This window comes from Ceratotherium simum, chromosome 29 (assembly GCF_057802395.1).
Source record: "Ceratotherium simum simum isolate JZ-2026a chromosome 29, ASM5780239v1, whole genome shotgun sequence".
Taxonomy (NCBI): domain Eukaryota; kingdom Metazoa; phylum Chordata; class Mammalia; order Perissodactyla; family Rhinocerotidae; genus Ceratotherium; species Ceratotherium simum.
In genome coordinates this window covers 13,799,044-13,820,189 of record NC_141928.1, presented here as the reverse complement: position 1 = coordinate 13,820,189, position 21,146 = coordinate 13,799,044, and the positions used below count along the sequence as shown (strand labels likewise).

General features: G+C 38.9%; 1 protein-coding gene across 1 annotated transcript; it reads right to left on the bottom strand.

Annotated features, from left to right (window-relative positions):
• Nucleotides 1-12,545: 12,545 nt before the first annotated feature.
• Nucleotides 12,546-13,487, bottom strand: LOC101392933 (olfactory receptor 1J1-like). The gene has a single exon (XM_004443875.3). The coding sequence runs from the start codon at nt 13,485-13,487 to the stop codon at nt 12,546-12,548; it is 942 nt and encodes a 313-aa protein (XP_004443932.1).
• Nucleotides 13,488-21,146: the final 7,659 nt, after the last annotated feature.

Here is a 21,146-nt window from a genome sequence, read left to right as displayed (position 1 = left end):
AAATGCAGCTAACTTCATTGCTATAAGCTGATACCTGTGACAATTATTTCAGTGTCCATTATTTTATTTAATCCTAGTTATTGATATAAAGAAGGGAATTCATATTAAGAGATGCTTAGTAAGCTGCCCAGTGCCACTAAACTAGCCATATTTAGTGGAGGTGATACTCAAACTACTCTACGTGTGAGGTCAAATGTTGAGTCCTTTACATCACTTGAATATTTATCAAACCTGGCAATATTCTTACCCATTTTACTTGGAAATTTTATTTAAAATTTAAAAAAATATTAAAATAGCATACAAACCAAACGGCATATGTAACATACATATAGTTTAAATACATATGTGTGTGTATTTATATATATAGTATGTTGTATGTGTATATCTATGTACATATGGGTTTTTGTACATGTGTGATGTATACTCACACCTTAAAGAATAATATTAAAAGAAATACTTAACAATCTCTAGGTTTAACTAGTAGAAAACTAATAATATTGTTAAGCCCCTGTGTCTCCTCCTCAATTGTATCTTCCTCTCCTCATGAAAATACCCCATGTATTTAATATTTTCAATATTCTCTTATTTTTCTTTAAAGTTTTAACACTTCTATGTTGGCCCTTCAATTTTGCCTACTCAAGAACTGCATATAACTGGAATAATAACGTATTTATTCTTCTAGGTTTTCCTTTTGTTTTCTAACACTGTCCTTGTGAAATTCATCCATATTGTACAATATTCCACTGTGTTGCTGCCACACGCTTATCTGTTCTATTTTCTTTGGCTGTTTTGTTTGTTTTCAGCATTTTGCTATTACAACAATGCCACTGCAAACATTCTTCACATCATCTAGTGCATATATACAAGAGATTCTGCAAATTCTCTACCCAGAAGAAGAATTACTGGATTGTAGGCAACTGTATGTTCAATGTAACTATCACTGCTAAGCTCTTCTATAAAATACTCATACCAAGAAGCCAGTCTGAAAAGTATTCCTACTGTATGATTCCAAAGGTGTGACATTCTGGAGAAGGCAAACTATAGAGACAGCAACAAGATTGGTGGTTACCAGGGGTTTGGGGCTTGTGGGGAAGAAGGATAAATAGGTAGAGCAAAGAGGATTTTTAGGGCAGTGAAACTATTTTGTATGATACTGTAACAGTGGATACATGTCATTATGCATTTGTCCAAAACCAAAGAAACTGTACAACAAAAAGAGTGAACTGTACAGTTAACTGTGGACTTTATAGTTAATAATATATCAATGTTTGTTAGTTCAATCATAAAAAATGTACCACATGGATGCAAGACGTTAATAATGGGGGAAATGGGTAGCGGTGGGAGAGAAATATATGGAAACTTTCTGCCCAATTTTTTTGTAAACCTAAAACTGCTCTAAGAAATAAAGTCCATTAATTTTTAAAAAGATATACTAATTTAAATCTCTACCACCTGAGTATGAGAGTTCCTATTACTTTACTTCTTCAACAACACTTGCTATTGACAGATTTCTTAATTTTTGCAATTTTGGTCGATAGAAAATTATATGTCATTGTGGTTTTACATTCTACTTCTCTGATTATTAATGAGGTGGAGCATCTTAGCCTATGCTTATTGGATATTTATTGCAGAGGTGGCTGGCTGCCCACCAAAATTTCATGACCTCCTTCTCACGTGTGAATTTGTCACTGGGAGGCAGCTGCCACATTTTCTACTAATCTAGGTGTAGGTACATGGTACATTCTCCACAATGGAAGAGAATGTGTCAGATTTCCTGGATAGAATTTTAAAGAAGAGTGTATGTCTTTTTTTCTATTGTCTGGAAGCAAAAGACCTGCTGCCCTGACAGGTAGTTGAACCTGCTCCCTGCATTACCACACAGTGAAATGCCACCAACCCACTAGAAAACCCACATTGGACCATTAGAGCAGCCGTCACTATTTTTATTGATACAAAATTTTCTTTTGTGAGATACATGATTGTTTCTTTTCCCTGCTTTTTTATTGAGTTATTTCTCTTTTATTTATTGTATTGTAAGACAGACTTCATACAATCTGGAAATAAATCCTTTGTCAGTTGTATATATTGCAAATGCCTTCATTTTTCGAAGCGTGTTACTTTTATTTTTTTAACTCTCTACTAATGTCTTAATTTCAATGTGAATAAGTTATTAAGGCATTATTTTATGATTTATATTCTTGACACTAACATGCTTCCTTGAGAAAGTCACCTTGAAAGTAGCAACCATTCTTTTTTATGGACAACAAAGAAGGGATGTGACATCAGGAAAAGTGCAGAATCTGAGGAAGGGTGGACTCAACATTTCTTGTCAGAGTGAACATCTTGAATTTGCTTAAATAATAGGAAAACTTCAGTGGAATCCCCTCTAGCACAATTTGCTACACATAACTCAGCATTAGGTGAATCCACCCTGTACTCTTGCTCAAAAGATAGAGTTGTTTAGCAAAGTAACCTACAAGACTCATACAGTACCATAGTGTTAGTGTCAGAGTAAATGTTCTTTAAACTCAGAGATATTAATATCAATTCCACGCACACAGACACACACACACACAAACACCTTATGACTAACAGCTCATGCATACAAGACATTATCCAGAGTCTGGGGCAAGTCTGTAAACCTGGAAAATAGAAGCAAATTAAGTCTCTCGAGTAAATCCCATGCCCCTGATCTAATTAATACTGTGTGATAAAAAGCTGATGTAGATGTCATCAGAATAGAATGATAGACTGCTTTGATAACAACTCAACAGGATCCAGTTTTCATAGCACTTTGAAGATTTCCATCCCTAATGCAGTTTTGTACTGACATTGACTAGTAAATCATGTGCTTTTAGTGTGGTTTAAGCCAAATATATCTGAATTTTTTAAAAAACTAAAAAGGGCTTACCTGTCTCATGTGCATAAAGATAGTGTGCTATATTTTTAAGTAAAAATTTTAAATCTTTGATTTCAGTCATTGAAAGTGCTTAAAATATATGGAGTTGATTGTTTTCAATGTATGAGGTAGAGAATCATTTTAATGCCTCTTTGTATTAATAATGAAGTTTTTAAAATTAATTAATTTTAAAGAGTTTATTTTTTCTCCACTATTCTGTAATAGATGTCTTTGACTGAAAATAAAACTATCAATTAGGTAATTTCATCTGTACTCCGAAAAATAGATGCAGATAAATGATGGGTAATCTTTAAGTGGAAGTGTATTGGTAAGGATTTGTTCAGGAGAGTAGAACAAAAGTGCTTGTCTATAAAACTGTTGCAAGAGCTGGAGAAAAAAGGTCAAGGAATTTGCCCTTGAAGATTAAAAAAGCTAAAATTAAAGATTTCAGTCTAAAGTATAAAATAGATAGTTTCAAAAGGTTAATAGGTAGTAGCTGCTAGTCTCAAGAATCACCGAAAAACTCCCCCAGTGTCTCAGTCTGCAGCAGTAAGGCAAGTGGCTTTTAAGAGCTCAATGGAAACTACTATGAATCTCACATCTGCCTATCTTGCTGGCTATAATTACCTTTAGAGAGTAATGGCTTCTCCTCTTCTGCACCCTAAGTCACTCATGAGTTTCTCTCACTGGAAAACAGAAAACATGAACAATGCAGAAAAGAAGCTGGAAAATGCAATTTCCAGCCTGACCACTACAATGCAAGGGAAGCCTTAGGATTGGATGATGATGATGCTAAGTTAACAACAGACTATCTAGTGTAGGACATAAGGACAAGAAAGGGGGATTAGGTTGGAGGCTGAGAAAGTGCCTAAAAACAACTCTTCTGGACCCCATAAATTCTCTTTTAACCCTAGGTAATAGAAAGGGTAAAGATTATTTTCTAGCACAAACACTGCCTCAATTCTGTAGTTAAATTTCCTTTTCAATCATTGCATCTGGCTGAAGGAAATAAATCTAAGATTCAGAAAGGAGTCGTAATGATGTATTATCTCTTTTCCCCTCATTTTTCTCAAGTCTAGATGCAATTGCTGAACACACCTTTGGGGGATGGAGTATGGAAGGAAGAATGAGAAAGGGGTGACAACAATATGCTTTGTTAGTTACTGTCCTATTAAGAGGTTTGACTTCTCTTGATCTGGATGATGGTTAAAACTGACTCATTCTCTTGTCACTTCCAGGCCAGGGGATAGTCAGAGACTTCCAGGCTGCCTTCCCACACATCCTCTGTGATATAACTAAGTATATTTCTTCCTGTGAATGCTTCTCCTCATAGCCCCTGGTTTTGTGGTTGTATAAGCCCTACAGATCCTTATTCTCTCTTGGAGATTCCTAGACTTTTCAATAGGTGTTCCTGAGAAGAATTGAAACTGGCTTCGTGTCACTTCTCTCTCTCACGTAACCCACCTGTAGTCCATTGGAAATATTTTTGCTTTTATTGCCCCACCATGAAAAGAAGTTAAAGTATTGCCTGAATGTAGTTCTATTCCATAATTCCAGTTCTCTCTCTCTCCCCTCCCATTTCATCTTTCTTATTGCTCTCACTCTCATAAAAGAAAGGGACTTATATCAAACTCTTTAAATGGTTCTTTTGCAGCTTCTCCCACTAAACTTCAAATGAGGAGCAAAGCATCCCCTTCTCTGTTGCGAAGATTTGGAGTTCACTGCACAGCTTTCTCAAAAACAAATGAACAAACAAACACACACACACCACTCTACAAGAACCTCTCCTATCCAACTCTTAGCACTTTTTAAATCCACATCTAGGTTGAGAGGCTCGAGATTATGAAATGGATGATTGAGCATTTCCTATAAACATCTTCATTTTGTTTCTTACAACTCACTTTGGTAGCTGGTATCTATCAAATCTTGGTATATGAGTTAAAACTTCCTGTTTAACATCCTGACACAACTGCTTCCTCTTCCTGTGGTCATCTGGACAAGATAGAACTCTGTGTGTCTGGATAATTCTGATTTATTAAGTCTCAGGTAAAGCAACATCTTCTCTGGGAAGTTTTTCATATCCTCTGCCACTAGGCTGAAGTAATTATTCCTCCTCAGGACATAGCATTTTGTATAAACAATTATAGTCCTTGTCTGAATCCCTCTGGAGTCAGATAGCCAAGATTGAAATCTACTTTTCACTAACTGCAATTTTAAGGCAGTCTTTTTCAGCTCTTTGAGCCTGACTTTTCCCAGTATATCTCTAGGGTTGTTGTCAGGATTAAGTTAGATGATTTTAATGCATGTTAAGCTGTTCAACGAGTACCTGAGACAACGGAAGTGACATTTATTTTGTTGCTGAATTTCTGTATGTGTTTGGAAAGAAAGGAAGCATGGGCTGTATTCCTAAAGGACAAGAAAGCAGTGTGTGGAGTCAAGATGGCGGCGTAGGCAGACTCTGAACTCACTTCCTCCCGTGGACACAGCCAATTTACAACTACTCGTGGAAAAATTACCCCTGAGACAGAACTGAAAACTGGATAAGAGGAACTCCTGCAACAACGGACAATCCTAACTGGGGTGGAAGAGGCAGAGACTCCCTACTGGAGAGGAAAAACGCCACCTTCACAAGCCGCCAGCTTCACGGCCGCCGGGAGCAGCTCACAGGTACGCAGCCTCCCTGGAGGCGCGGGGCCCTGAGCCGGGGAGCGCCCCCGCTGTGGGCATTTTGTGGACCCAGCACAATTGAGACCAGCAGCATAATATCTGACTGTGCCTGCTACTAAAGCATTGGGTAGCACCCCCAGAAAACCCAGTTCACAAAGAAACTAAAACTGGCTCTTAAAGGGCCCGCGCACAAACTCACCCGTTCCAGAAAGCATCCTAAAATCACCAGAAAGAAAGGTGCACAGTGCTTCGGTGACAAGAGACTCACCTAATAGGCCCTGAGTGCATCTCGGTGAGGGGTGAGACCTCTCCAGGGACTGGGACATTGGCAGCGGCCATTGTTGTGGCCTGGTGTGAGCGTGCTGACACAGATGCCATTGGAGTTGTCCCTGAGGCCTGCTAGCCCAGGGTCTGCTCCACCCACTAGAGCACCGATTTAATCCAGCTCAGCCAGGGCAGGCAGCCCACCCTAGAGACTGGCCCCACCCAACAACAAGCCCTCAGGCAACGTGTGGGCCTGCATAGATTGGTGACTGGATTCTCTGCAGCCTGGCAACTGAGCAAACTTGAGCGGGGCAGGGTGTGCACAAGGAGCGGGTGGAGAGTGTGGGGCCATGGCGGAGTGTGTGGGGCTCCCGCCAGGGAGAGACTGGGTCCACTTGGGGAGGTCGGGGCGCTCACACGGGGCAGGACTGTGTTGACTGTGTGTGTGGACCTGTGGGCGGCAGGGCTTCTCAGCCACAGAAGACTTGTGCTTCTCAAAGACCCACATAGGAGGTTTGCTCCACCTTCCAAAGCCTGAAACAATTGGGTGCTCCTGTGCCTGAGGGCAGCCCCACCGAGCTGCAATCCTCAGAGAGCTGACAAGAGACCTAATAGGCTAGAGGCTTACAGCAATTGTAAGGCCCTGCGCCTAACAACCTGCCACGGTGGGGGCCTACTCACTTAAAAGAAATACTGCAACACAAATGTGGTATTAGAACTTGCAGCCAACTGTGCTGGGGCTCCCCACAGCTGATAAAGAGACTGAAGGGCCCACAACAACTACAAGCAGCTGAGCATTACAACAGCTGGCCAGGAGCATAACTCAGCCTCCCTGGGCGCCTACAGGGAGAGCAAACAGGCCACAGCAGAAGGATACACGTAGCCCACATAGGGGTCACCCCTGGAACATTGAGAACTGAGGGAAGCACACTGGAAGCCTCCTAAGCCATCACTTACATAAGGTCACCTATCCAAGAGCAGGAGACGTAGCTGACCTACCTAATACGTAGACACAAGCACAGGGAAAGAGGCAAAATGAAGAGGCAAAAGAATACATTCCAAGTAAGGGAACAGGACAAAACCCAAGAAAAGGAACTTAGTGAAACAGAAATGAGCAACCTACCCGACAGAGAGTTCAAACTAAGAGTGTTAAGGATGCTCACTGATCTGGGGAGAAGAATAGATGGACTCAGTGAGAATGTCAACAAAGAAATGGAAGATAAAAAAGAACCAATCAGAAACGAAGAATACAATACTGGAAATGAAAAACTCATTAGAGGGACTCAAAAGCAGAGTAGAGGATACAGAAGAACGGATCTGTGAGCTGGACGAAAGACTAGAAGAAATTACCCAAGGTGAACAGGTAAAAGAGAAAAGAATTAAAAAGAGTGAGGACAGTCTAAGGGACCTCTGGGACAACATCAAGCGCACTAACATCCGTGTTATAGGTGTCCCGGAAGGAGAAGAGCGAGACAAGGGGGCAGAGAATCTATTTCAAGAAATAATAGATGAAAACTTCCCTAACCTAAGGAAGGAAACAGACATCCAGGTACAGGAGGCACAGAGAGCCCCAAACAAGATAAACCCAAAGAGGCCCACACCAAGACACATCATAATCAAAATGTCCAGAATTAAAGATAAAGAGAGAATCCTAAAAGCCGCAAGAGAATGTCAAGTTACATACAAAGGAAACCCCATAAGGCTATCAGCTGACTTCTCAGCAGAAACCTTACAGGCTAGAAGAGAATGGCATGATATATTTAAAGTGCTAAAAGGAAAAACTTACAGCCAAGAATACTCTACCCAGCAAGGTTATCGTTCAAAATGGAAGGAGAGATCAAAATTTTCCCAGATAAGCAAAAATTAAAGGAGTTTGTCACCAAGAAACCAGTGTTACAAGAAATGTTAAAGGGACTGATTTAAGGGGAAAAGAGAAGACCACAAATAGGAAAAATTATCTATTTCCACGATTAGAACGTAATGGATACAAATGCACAAAAAAGAGGTTGGATATGATATCAAAAACATAAAAGGAGGGAGGAGGGTAGTTAAAGAGTACAGCTTTAGACAGAGGGCAAACTAAAGTGACCATCAATTCTGTATAGAAGAAGTAAGGAACAGAGAAGGACTACTAAAACACTGAGGAAAAAAAAAAAAAGTTAAAAAATGGCAGTAAGTACATACTTATCAATAGCTACTTTAAACGTCAATGGACTAAATGCTCCAATTAAAAGGCATAGGGTGGCTGACTGGATTAAAAAACAAGACCCATATATATGCTGCATACAAGAGACACACTTCAGACCTAAAGACACTCACAAACTGAAAGTGAAGGGATGGAAAAAGATACTCCACGCAAATGGCAATGAAAAGAAAGCTGGGGTAGCAGTACTCATATCAGACAAAATAGACTTTAAAACAAAAACTGTAAAACGAGACAAAGAAGGGCATTACATAATGATCAAGGGAACAATCCAACAAGAGGATATAACACTTGTAAATATCTACGCACCCAATGTAGGTGTACCTAAATATATAAAGCAATTATTAACAGACATAAAAACAGAAATAGACAGTAACACAATAATAGTAGGGGACTTTAACACTCCACTTACACCAACGGATAGATCATCCAAACAGAAGATCAATAAGGAAACATTGGCCTTAAACGACACACTAGAACAGATGGACCTAGTAGATATATACAGAGCATTCCATCCAAAAACCGAAGAATACACGTTCTTTTCAAATGCACATGGAACGTTCTCCAGGATTGATCACATATTAGGCCACAAAACAAGTCTCCATAAATTTAATAAGATTGAAATAATACCAAGCATCTCTTCTGACCACAAAGGTATGAAACTAGAAATCAACTATAGGAAGAAAATCAGAAAAGGCACAAATACGTGGAGATTAAACAAAATGCTACTGAACAACGACTGGGTCAACGAAGAAATCAAAGAAGAAATCAAAAAATACCTGGAGACAAATGAAAATGAAAATACGACATGCCAGAATTTATGGGATACAGCAAAAGCGGTTCTAAGAGGGAAGTTTATAGCAATACAGGCCTATCTCAACAAACAAGAAAAATCTCAAATAAACAATCTAACAATGCACCTAAAGGAACTGGAAAAAGAAGAACAAACAAAGCCCAAAATCAGTAGAAAAAGGTAAATAATGAAAATCAGAGCAGAAATAAATGAAATAGAGACTAAAAAAACAAGAGAAAAAAATTAATAAAACCAAGAGCTGGTTCTTTGAGAAGATAAACAAAATTGACAAACCTTTAGCTAGACTCACCAAAAAAAAAAAAGAGAAGGCACAAATAAGTAAAATCAGAAATGAAAGAGGAGAGGTTACAACAGACACCTCAGAAATACAAAAGATTATAAGAGAATACTATGAAAAACTATATGCCAACCAATTCGACAATCTGGAAGAAATGGATAAATTCTTAGAATCATACAACCTTCCAAAACTGGATCAAGAAGAAGTAGAGAATTTGAATAGACCAATCACCAGTAAGGAGATCGAAACAGTAATCAAAAACCTCCCCAAAAATAAAAGTCCAGGACCAGACGGCTTCCCTGGGGAATTCTACCAAACATTCAAAGAAGACTTAATACCTATCCTTCTCAAACTCTTCCAAACAATTGAGGAGGGGAAGCTCCTAACTCTTTCTACGAAGCTGACATTACCCTGATACCAAAACCAGACAAGGACAACACAAAAAAAGAAAATTACAGGCCAATATCACTGATGAACATCGATGCGAAAATCCTCAACAAAATACTAGCAAATCGCATACAACAATATGTTAAAAAGATTATACACCATGATCAAGTGGGATTTATTCCAGGTATGCAGGGATGGTTTAACATTCGCAAATCAATCAACGTAATACACCACATTAATAAAATGAAGAACAAAAATCACATGATCATCTCAATAGATGCAGAGAAAGCATTTGACAAGATCCAGCATCCATTTATGATAAAAACTCTGAATAAAATGGGTATAGAAGGAAAGTACCTCAACATAATAAAGACCATATATGAGAAACCCACAGCTAATATCATCCTCAATGGTGAAAAACTGAAAGCTATCCCTCTAAGAACAGGAACCAGACAAGGATGCCCACTGTCACCACTCCTATTTAACATAGTATTGGAAGTCCTAGCCAGAGCAATCAGGCAAGAGAAAGAAATAAAAGGGATCCAAATTGGAAAGGAAGAAGTGAAACTGTCACTATTTGCAGATGACATGATTTTATATATAGAAAACCCTAAAGAATCCACCAGAAAACTTTTAGAAGTAATAAACGAATATGGGAAAGTTGCAGGATACAAAATCAACATACAAAAATCAGTTGCATTTCTGTACACTAACAACGAAGTAGCAGAAAGAGAAATTAAGAATACCATCCCATTTACAATTGCAACAAAAAGAATAAAATACCTAGGAATAAACTTAACCAAAGAGGTGAAAGATTTGTACACGAAAACTATAAAACATTTCTGAAAGAAATTGAAGAAGACACAAAGAAATGGAAAGATATTCCGTGCTCTTGGATTGGAAGAATTAACATAGTTAAGATGTCCATACTTCCTAAAGCCATCTATAGATTCAATGCAATCCCTATCAAAGTTCCAACAACATTTTTCACAGAAATAGAACAAAGAATCCTAAAATTTATATGGAACAACAAAAGACCCGAATAGCTAAAGGAATCCTGAGAAAAAGAACAAAGCTGGAGGTATCACACTCCTGATTTCAAAATATACTACAAAGCTATAGTAACCAAAACAGCATGGTACTGGCACAAAAACAGACACACAGATCAATGGAATAGAATCGAAAGCCCAGAAATAAACCCACACATCTATGGACAGCTAATCTTTGACAAAGGAGCCAAGAACATACAATGGGGAAAAGAAAGTCTCTTCAACAAATGGTGTTGGGAAAACTGGATAGCCATATGCAAAAAAATGAAAGTAGACTCTTACCTTACACCATACACAAAAATTAACTCCAAATGGATTAAAGACTTGAATGTAAGACCTGAAACTGTGAAACTTCTAGAAGAAAACATAGACAGTACGCTCTTCGACATCAGTCTTAGCAACATCTTTTCAAACACCACATCTGACCGGGCAAGAGAAACAATAGACAAAATAAACAAATGGGACTACATCAAACTAAAAAGCTTCTGCACAGCAAAGGAAACCATCAACAAAACGAAAAGACAACCTAACAATTGGGAGAAGATATTTGCAAACCATACATCTGATAAGGGCTTAATCTCCAAAATATATAAAGAACTCATGCATCTCAACAACAAAAAAACTACCAACCCAATTAAAAAATGGGCAAAAGACCTGAACAGACATTTCTCCAAAGAAGATATACAGATGGCCAACAGACACATGAAAAGATGTTCAAAATCACTAACTATCAGGGAAATGCAAATCAAAACTACAATGAGATATCACCTCACGCCCGTCAGAATGGCTATAATTAACAAGACAGGAAACAACATGTGTTGGAGAGGTTGTGGAGAGAAGGGAACTCTCATACACTGCTGGTGGGAGTGCAAACTGGTGCAGCCACTATGGAAAACAGTATGGAGATTCCTCAAAAAATCAACGATAGAACTACCATATGATCCAGCTATTCCACTGTTGGGTATTTATCCAAAGAACTTGAAAACACCAATTTGCAAAGGTACATGCACCCCTGTGTTCATTGCAGCCTTATTCACGATAGCCAAGACTTGGAAGCAACCTAAGTGCCCATCAAGGGACGAATGGATGAAAAAGCTTTGGTATATATACACAATGGAATACTACTCAGCCATAAGAAACGATGAAATCCAGCCATTTGTGACAACATGGATGGACATTGAGGGCATGATGCAAAGTGAAATAAGTCAGAGGGAGAAGGTCAAATACCGTATGATTTCCTTCATTAAGTAGTAGATAATAACAACAATAAACAAACACATAGGGACAGAGATTGGATTGGTGGTTACCAGAGGGGAAGGGGGGAGGGAGGAGGGTGAAAGGGATAATTGGGTACATGTGTGTGGTGATGGGTTGTAATTAGTATTTTGGTGGTGAACATGATGTAATCTATGCAGAAATAGAAGTACAATGATGTACACCTGAAATTTTTACAATGTTATAAACCAATGTTACTGCAATAAACAAAAAATTTAAAAAAAAATAAAAAAAAAAAGAAAGCAGTGTGTTAATTATTATGTAAGGAGCATAAAATTTAATATGCTCTCCCTGACAGTTCTAGAAGGGCTCAGGGTGCCTGGATGCCTGGGGGCCTGGGTGAAGGAGAAGCCATATTGTCACCAAAATGAGAATCATTTAGAAATGGAAATGTAAGAAGCCAAGCACATTTTATAATAACTTTAATATTGGGGAAGGGCCACCCTGATGGTTTCTCTTCAATGATACCAGCCAAAGTGACATAGCATCATCAAAGTATTTTACAGACCCCATTATCCAAGAACAGAGCAAATTAATTCCAATAAAGAATAACCCATTTTACTACTCCCCCTAGCAGGTGCAAGAATAATGTCAGCAAAGATTTCTGAGTAACATCTGTAAAAGGAAGACGAGCTATATTTTTAACAATTTGTATTTACATATTATTGTGGAAATAAGATCATATGGGTGTTTTAAAAGAAAGGTAAGTATTATTTGGAAGAATATGTTTTCTTACTCAAGAGTTTTCTCAAGGCCCCTTTCATGTCTTTATTTCTCAGGCTATAAATGAAGGGGTTCAACATGGGAGTGACCACTGTGTATATCAATGAAGCAATTATGTTATTTTCATTGGTGTTGTTGGACGAGGGAAGAAAATACAGACCAATAATTGCCCCATAGTAGAGAGTCACTACTGAGAGATGAGACCCACAAGTGGACAAGGCTTTGCAGATGCCCTTTGTAGAGGGAACCCGGAAGACGGTTGCACCAATATTTCCGTAAGAAACCAGGATGCACAAGAATGGAAGCACAATGGTTGTTAATCCCACAGTAAAGATTACCAATTGGTTGAGGGAAGTGTCTGAGCAGGACAATTTGAGCACGGCAGCAAGGTCACAGAAGAAGTGAGGGTCAGTGTGGTCAGCACAGAAGGACAGCCGAGCCAGGAGGAGGGTGTGCAAAAGAGCACAAACACAAGTAATTAGCCAGGACCCAGCCACCAGCATGACACAAACACTCTGACTCATGATGACAGTATAATGCAGAGGGTGACAGATGGCCACATACCTGTCATAGGCCATTGAAGTGATCAAGAAACTGTCCAAAGCAGCAAAGAAGATGAAAAAATATGTCTGTGAAATGCACCCTGCGTAGGGGATGGATTTGTGCTTAGTCTGCATGTTCACCAGCATGTTAGGGACGGTGACAGATGAGAAGGAGACATCAGTGAAGGCCAAGTGACTGAGGAAGAAGTACATGGGGGTGTGGAGGAGAGAGTCCAGCTTGAGGAGCAGGATGATGAGCAGGTTCCCCAGCACTGTGGTCAGGTACATGACCAGAAACAGGGTGAAGAACACGCCCTGCTGCTCCTGCCAGATGGGGAGCCCCAAGAGGAGGAACTCAGACACGCTGCTCTGGTTCTCCCTCCTCATGTTGGTATATCAGCTGAAGGGAACCGGTGGGGAAAGTGGAAGGGAAAAGGAATGTCTCAGGATAAAAAAATTGTAATTGTGGCATAGAATAATGGAGATGTTCTTTTGGTTTAAGGAATGTCTTCATCCATATTTTCTTATATTTGATGTATATTTTACTGGATAAAAGTAGAAAAAGTGTAGGTTTAGAATATACAGCCACTTTCTTTCTCAATCTGGTTCCAGTCTCTGTAAATGATAATACTAACAGTTAATGTTTATTACACCTTGTCCTGATGCAGTGTTCTAGTAGCTTATGTGTAGTAACTGAATCAGCAGTCTTAAGTAGGTGAGCTAGGTAGGTAGTGTTATTATTCCCACTTTCACAGGGAATAGCTGAGGCAGACAGACTCACAGTCACTGAGGTAAGAAGAGGAGAAGCTGAGATTTGGGACCCAATCATTTTGACTCCAGAGTTTCATCTCTGGAAGCAAAACAAACTATTTGACCTCAGCAATCTCATTGCCCTTCATAATTTGTGTGTAATGAGCTGTTTAAATCTGTATCCTCTCTTTCTCTACACATTCCATGATTAATTCTGATGTGTTCATTGATTGTAGACGCAGAATCTATTGCAGACAATTAATGTATACACAATATAAATTTGTTGATCAAAAAAAGATGTCACATATAATTAAATTCATCAAGGTGGCCTCTTTAAGAAACTTACATCAGACCTTGTTCAAGACACAGGTCTAACCCTAATAATCCTGGGTCCCTTGTTATTTATTTGCCACATAGCATCACATTCAAAAAGTACAATATAAAAGCCAAACGTAATTTTAGAAGGGAATTCTAATCATTTTAGTGTCTCTAAAATCACCTGTAAGAGATTTATTTCCTAACCCAAATCAGTATTTATCAAAATATCTATATATTTTTTAAAAGAGAAGGTAGGGATTCACTTTAACATATCAAAACAACTATAAAGCTATATTGATTACAACAAATAATGAATTTTTACAAAGATAAAACAGTGGAGGAAAATAGAGAGCCTAGAAACAGACACATTTACAACAAAGACTTGGCCTCACCATCACTTTGTCAGCTGGATTCAATAGCCAACCATGTACCAGTCCTGGTTTACCCACCCCAAACTGAGCGAAAGGAAGAGTGTAATTATGAACAAATTTAATCCAGTAGGTGAAAACTCATGTGAATTGATAACGTTCAGTGACTGCAGCAAAGTAGCCAACTGGATCCCTATAATGTCTTGAAGCAGATATCAAATCATAATATTTCTGATGCTTCACCATTAGGTCTCCCAGAAACAGGTGAAAGAGAGTTTGCTACTTAGTCCTAGAAGCAGAAGGCTTTCTGCACAGATTCCAGCAGACTCACAGCAGACCCAACCCTGACCACATAATCTTCATGAATTATGGAAAATGAGTGACGGAACACTCTCTCTAATTTTCTTCAGATTCTTAAGATTATCTGAGTCGGTTTTTCTTGGTGGGACATGCAAAACTATGCCTCCGTAGTGTGATTTCCAGAACACTAAGCCTTTCGTATCCCTACCCAAAACACCACCCTCAATAGGCTGCTGGTAACTGAAATTCTTTTAGCAAGAGAAAAAGGGCTTTAAGGTCCCAAGTATAGATTCAATTTAAAAGTAAATATTGTGGGGAGGGAGCACTCTCTGGCCAACACTCTCACTGAGATGGACTGGCTTGGAGCCATTCATCTTTGGGGACCAGATTTGGATGGTAGAACAAGGGCAATACCTCCTCAGACAAAATGAGGAGAGGAGAGGGTTGGGGCTTACAGGCAGGATTAAAGCAGAGGCTACGGACACAGAGAACAAACTCACTGTCTTTCCAGTTTGGCTAAGATGACTGCTACAAGGCTAGACATAGTCGCATTATTAATAAAATCTGATTTAGCACCTAGTTTGCACCAAGTGCTTTTCAAATACTGTACACTTTTTCTCACAACATTTCAACATTGGCATTCTAGTCCTCATTTCAAAGAGGAGAACATTGGGACTCAGTGATGAAACTTGCCCAATGTTGTAGCACTAGTATGTGGTGAACCTGGGATTTGATCCCACATCTATCTGGCTTCAAACACTGTATTGTTCCCACTATGTTACATGCCTTCATTAACTATATCGTCAAGCAAGACAGTACTCGCTGCCTGAGAGCACTCAAGAATTTCAGAAGTAAATCAGGAAGTTTGAGGATGAATAAAAATCTGTGGCTTAAAGATATGTGCCTAGATGGTAATATCAATAATAATGATAACAATAAAATTATAATAACAATCATTCATTAGTCACATATTTACTGTGTGAATAATATAGGCCAGCTGCTGTGACATGTACATTATATTATATCAGGCTAAGAAGATCACAAAAGTGGCATTTTTCTCATTTAACCAGTTGGAAACTAAGCCTTAGAGAGTGTAAGTAATTTTCCTAAAATCATTTAGCATGTAAATAATGGACAGATCATTCAAGCACAGATTTATCTGATTTCAAACCCATGTTCCTAAACACAATGCTATATTTCCTGCAGCAGAGCAGGATTTGATGAAAAAGAGACATCTGGATATATTCTCCTTATTAAAGAGAAAAAGATGGGAACTGTAATTTCCTCCAAAGCCTTTGGATGAATGCATTTGCCTCACTCCCTAATCATGATGGTGGGAAGTGAATAGAGAGACTAGGATACCAGTGACTGGGTCTACAAAGATGGCTGCTCATAAAGTGAATTTCTCCGGGCTCCATGACAAAACCAGATCAGACTCTGGTCAATGTTTTTGATGGACTACCTAATTTCTATCAATAAGGCAAAGATTAAGGCAACAGCCATTGAAAGTAATATCACATAGCCAAAGAAACAAGTTAATGAAAAGCTAATAATATTTGAAAGAACATAATATAAAATTATATATAATCATGTCTACAAATATTTACAAAAAAATGCAGATTATTATTATTATTATTTTTAACCCTGGAAGGTTGTGCTCATGGCTTGGCTGCAAGCCAGATATTTAGCAAAACTGTGACAGAGATAACATTTTCCTAGAGAGGAAAGTACAAAACCCATGGAATTATAATTATTTTGTCCACATAAGTTACTTGAGGGGACACAACAAAATTATATAAAGTACCTGACACAAATCTGCAAGATTTTGTATCAGATCATTCACACACACACACACACACACACACACACATGTACACATATATTGCTGAGTGAAGTCTACAAGTACCGTCCTTACCTAGCTTGTGAGTGAAAAATTCAAATACTGTCAGTGCTGGGGTATGAACTAATTTTTCATTTTCTTTCCAAAAGACTTAGAGCTGGGACAAGGAGATAAATCACAAGCTCGACCCTGAAATGGGGATGAGGTACAGTCTCTCTTTTTCACCAGATCCTGACAATGACAATGTTATCCATTTTTACGAGCCAGGCTGGGAACACAGGGGATCCAGGCCACAAATTTCTGGTGAAGGATAATTTGGGAGTAATTACTGCATTTTCCTTAACCATTCCCAGGGGAGATGTGCCTTTGCTGTATACTAATGATAGTCAACTCTGAGGAATACAAATAAGGACTTTTATTATTTACAGATTCATTTATTTATAAAGAAATTTCAATCTATGAGTTCATTTAATCCTCATAATAATTCTTGAGGTAGATAGCATTTTTCTCATTGTATTGTGTTTGAGCATGGCTCAAAAGAAAATGGCCAAATGAAGATTTACACCCAAACACACTAACTTCAACCTAAACTTTAATTCCATTGCACCATGATGCCTTCCTTGTAAGAGTGGACTCTGTATCACATGGACTTCTTCCTCCCTACATTCAATGCATAATTGGGAGGAGAGTTGCCACTAGTCCCTAGGGAATAAAAACACTTATCAAGGAATAGTTGGGCTTCTATTTCTCAGAAATAGAATTCTTTTTCTTCCTATAGAAACACCTGAATGCATCTAGGGATGTTTTTTATCAGTTATGACACATGATAGTTGGCACATACTCAGGGCCCTAAATATATTATTTAATGATAAGAATGAGTGTGACAGGTGTTTGGAAATTTGTTCCATTCAGTATGGCAAATATAGAGAAGAGACAAAGAATTAACTGGAGACATTTTAGTCATTATATTTCCAATAATAAATTCATTCATTTATTTATTCATAAAAATATTGTGTGCCTACTGTGTGGCAAGGATTTTGTGAGTACTGTGAGTAAATATTTGAAATCACAGTTTTTTTCTCTTAAAGTAACTCCCAGTGTAGTCATCAAATTAGACAAGACAGTATGTGTCAAATGCTATAATGATGGTGAGTGCTGAGTGCTACGGGAGCACAGAGGAGGGGTATCAAACCCAAATTTAAGGGGTCAAGCAAGGTAGGCTTGTAGGAAGTTGCATGCAAGCAGAGATCTGAGACAATCAAAACAAGTAAAGGTCACACAGACAGCATTGAGGCAGAGATTTGAAAGAGAGGAATAGGAGAAGACCTGGAGAAGAGGAAGAATAAAATTTGGAAAAATGTTATCAGGAAAATTAAAATAGCTGAAACGCAAACACCAACAGAGGAAGAGGTTCAGGATGAGGCCAGAGAAATTAGCAGGAATGAATCATGCAGTACCTTGGAAGCCATGCTTAACAATTTGCACTTTACCCAAAAGGCAAGGGAGAGCCATAGAAGAAGTGCATCAGAATATTGACAGTGTCATATTAAAAACTATCATTATAGGTGAAGAATGGATAATGAGCATGTGTTTGCAGAGAGTGGAAGGAATATTGGCAGGACAGCAAAAGAGTGGTTGGATGCAAGACCAGAAGCAAGGAGACTAGTTAGGAAGCGGTCACATTCATTTAGGTAAAAGATATGGAAGTCTGTCTAAGAGAGATAATGGAATTGGAGAGAACTATATAGATTTAAGTCTCCTTCAGAGTCAAGGGATGTGGTAATTTTAATGTAAGTTGATTTTGATAAGACTTTAGAAAATGAGAAAATAAAGGAGTTAAAATCCTCTCTAAATGTATGGCTTGGACAGCTGGGTGTATGGTTGTGCTATTCACTGAGATAGGGGACAGAGAAGTAGAAACATATTTGAGTTCTTAACACACTGAGTATGAAGCACCTATGGGTCATCCATGAGAAGAAATTCAGAAGACAGGGGGCTATATTTTGGATAGAGATAGAAACTCATGGGAAGTCAACATAGAAGAGGATGAGATCACCTAAAAGAAATGAGATGAATAAGAAAAGTTGAGAAAAAGAGAATAAGAATAGAGAGAAGAGAAAGAGAAAAGGAGAGGATGGAAAGAAAATTGAGATGAAGGAAGAGAATAGGGCTGAGGACAGACCATAGGTAACAATGACAATTAAGGAAATGACAGAGAAAGAGTGTTCCAAAAAAGGCATCAAAGAACAACCAGAGACATGAAAAGAAAATATAAAAATGTGGGACCATGGGAGATAAAAGAAGAGAAGGTTAAGCGTTAAAAACCACCCAATGAATTTAGTAATAATGAGGATTTTGGTGATGTAACCTGGAGCAATGTCAGTGAGCGGTGGGAAATGAATCTAGGTTACAGTGGATTGAGGAATAAATGGAAAGTAAGGAAGTACAGAAGGTGGCTAGTTGGATTAACCCAACATTGAAACTTTTCTAGGTGGGTGGGATGGAAGACCATTGTGATAAAGACTTGGGCAACTTAGTAAGAGAGTGATAAACTATGAGATCAATCCTACAGACTTAACAGAGTGAAGACAAAACAAATTTGGGGGGAAAAGGACAGGATCAAAGATTGGATCGATTTATGAGGCCAAAGATCCTGTATAAAGGGTAGAGTGGAAGGAGAGAGCAAGAATTGAATGTGTAAATTTAACATTTCATAGGTAAATCAATTCAAGTTTTTGTAATATGGCCATGGGAAGAGATGGCTAAAGTGCAACGGAGGTCAAGGTCATTGAAGATGAGATCAAAGAATAAATATGCCATGTTGTTGAATGGTTCATTCATGCAAATGCTGACGGCACAAAAATTGATGGCTAACTTTGTATGAGAGAAGTAAACTAATCCAGGGGCCAAAGCTGTAACAAAGTAGCAGTCATTGGAATTTGGCAGTTGGTGGTGTAGGCCCTGACATATAAGAGTTTCTACTTTTTGCCTAGTATGGAAAATGCTTTCTGCAGAAGGATGTCTAATTGCATAGTATAATTTTGAAAGATAAGAATTAGTTACAGCTTAGTTTTCATCAATAAGAGTAAGATTAGGACAACTATGGTACATATCCACTGGAAGTAGTATTACATAACCATTAAAACGATGTTTATGAAAAGCTTATGATATAATTTTTGAAAGAACATAATAGAAAATTGTATATGGACACATTTACTATTTGCAAAAATGTAGACAAAGATTTTTTAAAATTTGGAAGAATGTGCCCCTAAAAGTTAACAGAAGCTGTATTTTATTATTGGCATTTGTGTTTTAAAAATATTTATCTGCCATAACATTTACATAATCATGCATTTCTCTTATAAGTAATAAAAATATTAGATAGTTTTGTGAACCACTGCTGAATCTCATGGGAAAGAGAGTGGTCCAGGAAGAAAAGCCTGTATACTTTGTATCTACTCTCATAAGTTCATCCACTTGCTTTTGCCCCAAACACTCTTTGTCTCTCAACTTCCATTCTGACTCCCTCCAGGCCCCTGACAACCAACTAAACCATTCGCCAGTGCAGAGGAATCCGTGTATATGCTTACCTCAGGGCATTTATATAAAGATATGACCAAGAGTGACATCAGCATCATGATGGAGTGAGTTGTTCCTTGTCCCTCCCCTCTAAGTTACAACCAAACAGACATTCGTTGACCAACAGACGATTCCCTACATAGCATAGTAGGATGCCTGAGAGGTCTATTCAGCAATACCTCTGAAGGTAAGAGGACAGGACCCGTAGAAAGCAGTGAAACTAGGGTAGTGGCCCCCTGCCTCTCCCTAGTGGCAACAATCCAGGATGTGGATCCTCATGCAGTGGTTAGCATGAGTCTGAGTGGAGGTGGGGCAGCCCAGTCCATGCTTGAGAGCTCACGGAGTATCAGTGGCCTGGTCTGCGAGAGTGCCCATCAAGTAGCAGTGGCCCTGTCCACATGCACAGGCCTAGCCCCACATGTGTGAGTGTGACCTGCAGAGCAGCAGAAGCCCCACCTGTAAGAATGTGTCCCATGAGTGGCGGCAGCCCCATCTGCATGAATGTGGAGCAGCAGCCCAACCAGCACAACTATGAGCAGATGGAGTAGGAACAGAAAAAAAATCCCTGCCACCCCCAGTGTTGGCCGGTGAAATCTGGAACCAGAATCAACAGGAACCACAGTAGAATCAATGAACCAACCCCAGTGCAAGTGACCTGACACCAGCTCTATCAGCAGGAGGTGCTCCATACAAGTCCCCAGATCCCTGGGGTTCCACCAGCAACAGTGGCAGATATGAAATCAGCACCTCTGGCAGCGATGCAAAGAGCACCCCAAGACAATCCAGAAACAGCAGCACAAGTTGTGTATGGGACAGCAGCATCTACGTCTTCAAAGAGCCAGTTGAGGAATGCAAGATTCAGGTATCCAGAATCAAAGTAACCAAAGCTGT

Excerpts from the sequence above, each read along its gene's own strand:
- LOC101392933 (XM_004443875.3), bottom strand. The coding sequence starts at position 13,487 with ATGAGGAGGGAGAACCAGAGCAGCGTGTCTGAGTTCCTCCTCTTGGGG.